This window comes from Rhinolophus sinicus, chromosome 10 (assembly GCF_057876585.1).
Source record: "Rhinolophus sinicus isolate RSI-liver-muscle chromosome 10, RSI-T2T, whole genome shotgun sequence".
NCBI classification, from domain to species: domain Eukaryota; kingdom Metazoa; phylum Chordata; class Mammalia; order Chiroptera; family Rhinolophidae; genus Rhinolophus; species Rhinolophus sinicus.
Window position 1 is genome coordinate 16,415,015 of NC_142510.1, and position 6,260 is coordinate 16,421,274.

Consider the following 6,260-nt stretch of genomic DNA (forward strand, 5'->3'; position numbering starts at 1 on the left):
TTGATTTCAGCATGATGAAACTGATTTTGGACTTAGTATCCTTCAGAACTGTAAGAGAATAGATGCGTGTTAAGTCACTAAGTTTGTGTTACATCAGCCATAGGAAACTAATACCCAAATCTAAAGTTAATGAAAACATCTGTTTGCCTCCCAGATGGTCCCAGGACTTCGGAGCACTTCACTGCCACTGAGTGAGTCCCGTCCGACTTTTATTATTGTCTAGTGTTTTATGTCTGCCTAGGTTTTCTCTCTTTTTTTTATCCCCATAGACAATACTATTTTATTAATACATATAGTCAGTGTTTTGTTCACCACTTTCTTTGTTATTCATTCCCTCTTACATCTCCGACGTTTGCCCAGGATAACTTTTCTTCTGCCTCAAGTATATTCTTTACATTCTTTAGTAGAATCAGAATAGGATGAGGCACCTATTTCAATTGCAGCACAAAATTGAAGGAGGTGCAGGGGCTGTAGTTTGGACAATTTATTCTGACCTATTTTTAAAAAAACTTTTATTTATTTTAAGTATGTTTTTCCAGGACCCATCAGCTCCAAGTCAAGTAGTTGTTTCAATCTAGTTGTGGAGGGCGCAGCTCACAGTGGCCCATGCGGGGATCGAACCCACAACTTTGTTGTTAAGAGCATCGAGCTCTAACCAACTGAGCCATTCGGCCGCCCTATTCTGACCAATTTTTTAAGTTCACTAATTCTGTGACTATGTTTTTGATCTGTTAAGCTTATCCATTGAATTTTAATTTTTCAATGACTCTAGTTTCCATTTCTAAAAGTTTTTCTTCACATGTACTATGTATGTCACTCTTGATACTTTATGGCTCCTGCAGATATTTAAAATCATTTCTAACTTTGTAAACATAGGAAGCATACTTGTGATTGAATCTGACACCTTCAGAGGCTGACACTTCTGTGGGTCTGATCTGCTGACTCCTGTGTCTGCTGGCTTTCATATACGGTGCCTTATTTCCATGTGCTCAGTGAGTTTGCGTTCGTTGCCCTGTGTGCCTTTATCAGGGGAGGATTGATTTGCCTCTGCCAGGTGCCTGGGCTCTATGGGGGAAATCCAGGATCATTTTAAATGAAATCCACAGCCTGAGAGATTTTTGGGGAGATCACTTGGGTGATATGAACTTGGGCTGCAAATCCAGAGTGTCAGTGTGTGATTTCAGTTTACCAGGGAGTTATTTTCCCTTTTCTGCTGAACACCAAGTTGGTTTTGTTTTCTGGGTTTTTCTGTTTTTGTTTTTTTTCAGTGCTTGGGGAAAGTAGGAAATTGTCCAGTGGGTATAGCCTTTTGGGACCCTAGCTGTATGGGGAAGGGCCTTATACTGGCCCTTTTAACCCAGGGACCCACGAGGAAGGAAATCCCAGCTCGAGTTTGGGCAAATAGCTAAGGACCCAAGTAGTTTTGGTGCTGTGATCACCTCCCTGAGTTCTCACCTTTACTTGGTGTTTGGCTTGAAAATGCCTTATCTCGTTTGCTCTGTGATGCTTTTAAGAAGATTTGCACCATTTTATCCAGCATTTTTAGTTATCCATAAATGAAACTGGCCTCTCTTCCCAGTTTGGAAATGGCAGCTCTGAGCAGGCAAAGCGTGGAGCAGTGACAGGGCGCAGAGGTCTGAAGGAGGAGCTGGGCATCTCTAGACGAAGGATCCCCCTTCTCCCCAGAAAAGACAAAAAATGGACAAGTAATTTCCATGTGTAAGCTGAGCTGACGGTCTCCTTCAGGCCTATAGAAGAGCTTCTGTGGGTTAATGTGACAGTGCCACAGTAGGAATGGGCGACAGACACAAATGGGCCACTCGCACAGAGGAGTACAGATGGAGCCAACCATAATTACCTTCGGGAGAAGAAGCGACCAACCATGGAGCAGTGGAGAGGGTGCAGGCCTCGCCTCCTGCTGGTGAAACCAAAGGAAGGAAGTTTGGGCAGTATCAAAAGGCCATAGCCACGGACATACCATTTACCCCCAAAATTCCATTTCTATAAAAATCCCCCAAGGATATCATTATGTTTGTATGTTTGTGCATAGAACTTTAGTGACAAATCTTCAGAGCAAGGGTTTCTGCAAATTCTTGGTACAAATGAACACACACACAAATAAAAACTCACTGATACCCTTAACCACTTACCTTTTCTGGGATTATATAAAGTATGACAATTGCCTTCTCTGTCCCTTTAGTCCCATGCCTGTGGAAAACTGCTGCCAACATTTAGCGTATATTGTTTTCAAGTTTTCTTGTGATTATATCCATACAAAAATGGATTTACGCTTTACATGTTGACCTGCAGTATGCTTTGTTATATAAATTGTTGGACAGTTAAGTTTGCGAACTCATCCTAGAAAAAGTGCTACACACCTCATTGCTGAATATCACTACTGTCACCTTCGAAGTACTCCCCTTGGGAAGCTATGCACCGACGCCAGTGCCTAGTCCACACTTCAAAGCAATTTTGGAACTCTTTTTCTGGAATGGCCATCAGAGCTGTCGTATTACCCTTGATGTCTGGAATGTCATCAAAATGTCTTCCTTTCAATATTTCCTTTATCTTCAGGTAAAGAAGGATGTCATTGGGGGCCAGAGCAGGTGAGTAGGGAGGGTGTTCCAATATGGTTGTTTACTGGCTAAAAACTCCCTCACAGACAGTGCCGTGTGAGCTGGTGCATTGTCGTGATGCGAGAGCCATGAACTGTTGGCAAAAAGTTCAGGTCGTTTTAACTTTTTCATGCAGCCTTTTCAGCACTTCCAAGTAGTAAATTTGGTTAACTGTTTGTAGAAATTCATAATGAATAATCCCTCTGATGTCACAAAAAGGTTAGCAACATCGTTGCAACAAGTTCACGAAAACGTCTGCATACATGTGTGCCACTATTTTCCGTAGGATAAACTCCCAGAAGCAGGATTACAGGCTTAGAGAATTTGCACTTTTTAGATTTAAAGGCTAAAACCAGTAGTATGCTAGAGCCAGCTTAGATTAGCTCATGTTAAATTTTCAAGAATTGTGAGAACTAATTGTTAAATGCTACCACTATTAAAAGTTATGTTTATTTCCAAATAAATAGGTCATGTTCTAAACAAAGGGAATAAAGACTGAAAACTTCCTAATTATGTTACTGCATTTTACTATTATCTATATTTATGTCTCTTGTATCTGGACAATAGAAATGCAATACAATTACAGCTACTATGCATCTCTTCCTAATTTCCCATTAAGTGATAGCATATTTATACTTGAAATCAACTGTGATCGCAATATTTACACCATGGAAATTGGCAAATACTACAAATCAGCTCCCTTCCCCTTTTTACAAACTGCCAGTCACTAAACATTTGCTGGCCCACAACTGTATACAACTGAATTAACCTCCCAAAAGTTTATCATGTACTAAGTTACACTTCCAACAGAAGTGTATTGGATTTTGCCTTTTTATGACGGGTGTCTGGTTGTTAATGAGCATTTTAATTTGCATGGCTTTATGCATTATTGCAAATGTTGGTTGGCCGTTGTTACACTGTGAGTTGTCTTTTCATCCTTAGACTTATTTTTCTATTGGTTTGACTGATTTTTATTCATTGTTTTTAATTTTTTATTTTTTAGGGAGAGTGCAGCTCACAGCAGCCATGCGGGGATCAAACTGGCAACCTTGGTATTATTAGCACCTGCTCTAACCAACTGAGCTAACCGGCCCCCCCTGCCCCGCCCTTCTTTTTTTTAAGAGGGCACAGCTCACAGCAGCCCAAGGGTTGACTTGATTTTTAAAAGAAAAAGGTAGAGGGGCTGAGAAAAAAGAATTTGGAAGTCTATAATAACCCTTTCTTTGCTGTTTATGGCAATTATTTTTCTCCCAGTTTCTCTTTTAAATTTGCTTTTTTTTTCTCCGCGTACCAAGTATTTTTCTCTTTATAGAGAGTACAGTGTATCTTTTTCCAGTGTCACTTTGAGGATACCATTTCGTAAGAAAAATATCTCCAGATGTGCCTAGAAGGACCTGAAAGCCTAGCTGTACGTTAAACATGACCTTGTTACACGTCTGAGTGGGGCTGTTTCTGCCAGTGTGTGTGTGTGTGTGTGCGCGTGTGTGTGTGTGTCTGTGTGTGTCTGTGTATGTGTGTGTGTCACACGTTTGCTCTTGGATCTCCCATATCCTCCAATTGTTCACAGTTTCCCCATGTGTCAAGTGGGAATTGAAGGAATAACGGAGCCACTGAGATACACAGGAAGGTATAGTAAATGGGGTAGTTACTGCATTTTCTGAAGTCTCCACAGAGATTGATTTTATGAGGAAAATTTTTAAAAAGAAAGCAGCTCTGAGGTCTGTCTCCTTGGAAGTATGAGTGTAGGCAGGGCTCTGGGCTGGCTCCCTAGTCCACTTAGCTCTGTGACTGGGTGCTGGGGCAGGACCCACCTCCTTCCACCAGGTCCAGAGTCTGGCAAACTGGGGCTTTCCCTCAGGCTTCCCTGATCCCTAAAATCCCCAATACCCTTCCCTTCTAGAGCCGCGGTGTCTGGTTGTGCGGGTTGGGCTCTGCGCAGGTCTGGTCGAGGCCGGCAGGGGGCGCCGCTCCCTCATTTTCTCAGAGGCTGCGCCCTGCATCCCGCCTTCGGTTTTAGGTGGATGAAGGACCACGTCCCGCGTACCTGCATCTGAGAGGAGTCGACCTAAGCAAGCAGCCCTGGGGAGGGCCCTGGCCTTGCCAGCGGGGGCAAGCCCATGACCCCTACCTGGTACCCCACTCCGGAGGAGCAGAAGCTGCGGGTCTGCGCCTCCAAGTGGCCGCGGTCAAGGGCACGGTGGATCGGAGTTACGATATAGCATTTGGGACCCACTGCTTAACTCGCCTCAGGCCGCCCGGTTTCGGGACCACCAGGATCTCCACTCGGCCGCCCAGGGCGTCCGACGAACGCGGTCCAGGGGCGCGCCGGGATCTGGCCCTGGCGGAATGTGCGGCTCAGGCCTCCCCTTCGGTGGGTCAGGACCTCTACCCCCAGGCCCTGTCAGGCCCCGGGGCGCGCCCTCCCAGGGAACACACACATTCCACAGGCTGAGGTTTCTTTCGGGGGCTTTACTCAAACACTGGAACGTCGCGGGAAGGGGCGGCTTGCGGGATCCCGCGACCTCCCATCCTCAGTTTAGTGATAGCTGGAGGCCAGCGCCAAAACCACGTCGCTCAGAAACTTGTCCAGCGAGGCCTGCAGGGTGGGGCTGAAGTCTCCAGGGAAGTGCCGGGCGAGGGTCACCAGCAGGCAGTGGGTCAGCAGCTGCGGAGGAAGGAGGTCGTTTCCACCCGTGGTCCACCTGCTCCTCCCCCACACCCTTCCCTGGGGGGACTACCCCCTCCGCCGGCGAGCGGGTCCACAGCCGACCCGCGCGCTTACCTTGAAGTTGACGGGGTCCACTCGCAGCTTATGCGCGTGCAGGTCGCTCAGAGCCGACAGGGCTCGGGGCAAGTCGTCCATGTGGTCCACGGCCAGAGTCAGTGCGTCGGCGACCTTCTTGCCGTGGGCTTTGACCTGCGCGGAGCCGGGGCTCAGGTCCAGGTGGAAGAAGTAAGTCTTGGTGGAGGGGAAGGCCAGGAAGGTCCTGCGGAAGGAACCGAGACTGAGGTGCGGTGCCCCAGGGGTGGGGACGTATGTCCGCGGCGGGCGGGAAGGCAGATGAGCCCGGAGAAAGCCGAGGTCTGTCCGCACCTCTCCAGGGCCTCGGTCGCGTAGACACCGACGTTGTTACTCAGTTTCTTCCACAGCGCGCGCACTGCCGCCTTGTCTGCAGCCGACAGCACCATCGTGGAGCCCCGGGCCAGCCGCGCACGCTCAGCGCGCGGTGCTACGCCCGAGGCAGTCGGCCGCTGGTCTCTGCGGCCACCGGGGGGCGCCACGCCACGGAGCCTGGTTCCTTTGGGGTCCGGCAGCGTCCAACCTGGACCTGCGTCTGTCTGCCCTGACCTGGACCTTCCCGATCGCCCTGGACCCCCAACCTCCCATTTTTGTAGTGGTTACTATATGGAAACTAGTATTTAATACTCGTACATATTATTATTAGGTAATACTGAATTTTAGCATGGATTTTGGCATTGCACATTAGTTTATTCTATCTCCCTCCAGAGTCTGTTCTGACACCTCTCTGAGTATTTTCTCATTTATTGGATAAAATAAATATAATTTCTTCTTCCCAAGGTTGATGTGAGGATTAAATGGATAAGAAATGTCGAGTGTGGGCCGGCGGGTGGCTCAGGCGGTTA

The 6,260-nt window shown here is 47.3% G+C and overlaps 1 protein-coding gene across 1 annotated transcript; it reads right to left on the reverse strand.

The window, feature by feature from the left end:
* Nucleotides 1-5,064: 5,064 nt before the first annotated feature.
* Nucleotides 5,065-5,837, reverse strand: HBQ1 (hemoglobin subunit theta 1). Its single transcript, XM_019756188.2, has 3 exons — nucleotides 5,710-5,837; nucleotides 5,398-5,602; nucleotides 5,065-5,280 (listed from the first exon to the last, which is right to left on the reverse strand). Exons 1-3 carry the CDS (start codon nucleotides 5,802-5,804, stop codon nucleotides 5,152-5,154), a joined length of 429 nt encoding a protein of 142 aa, XP_019611747.1. The 5' UTR covers nucleotides 5,805-5,837; the 3' UTR covers nucleotides 5,065-5,151.
* Between the last annotated feature and the right edge of the window lie 423 nt (nucleotides 5,838-6,260).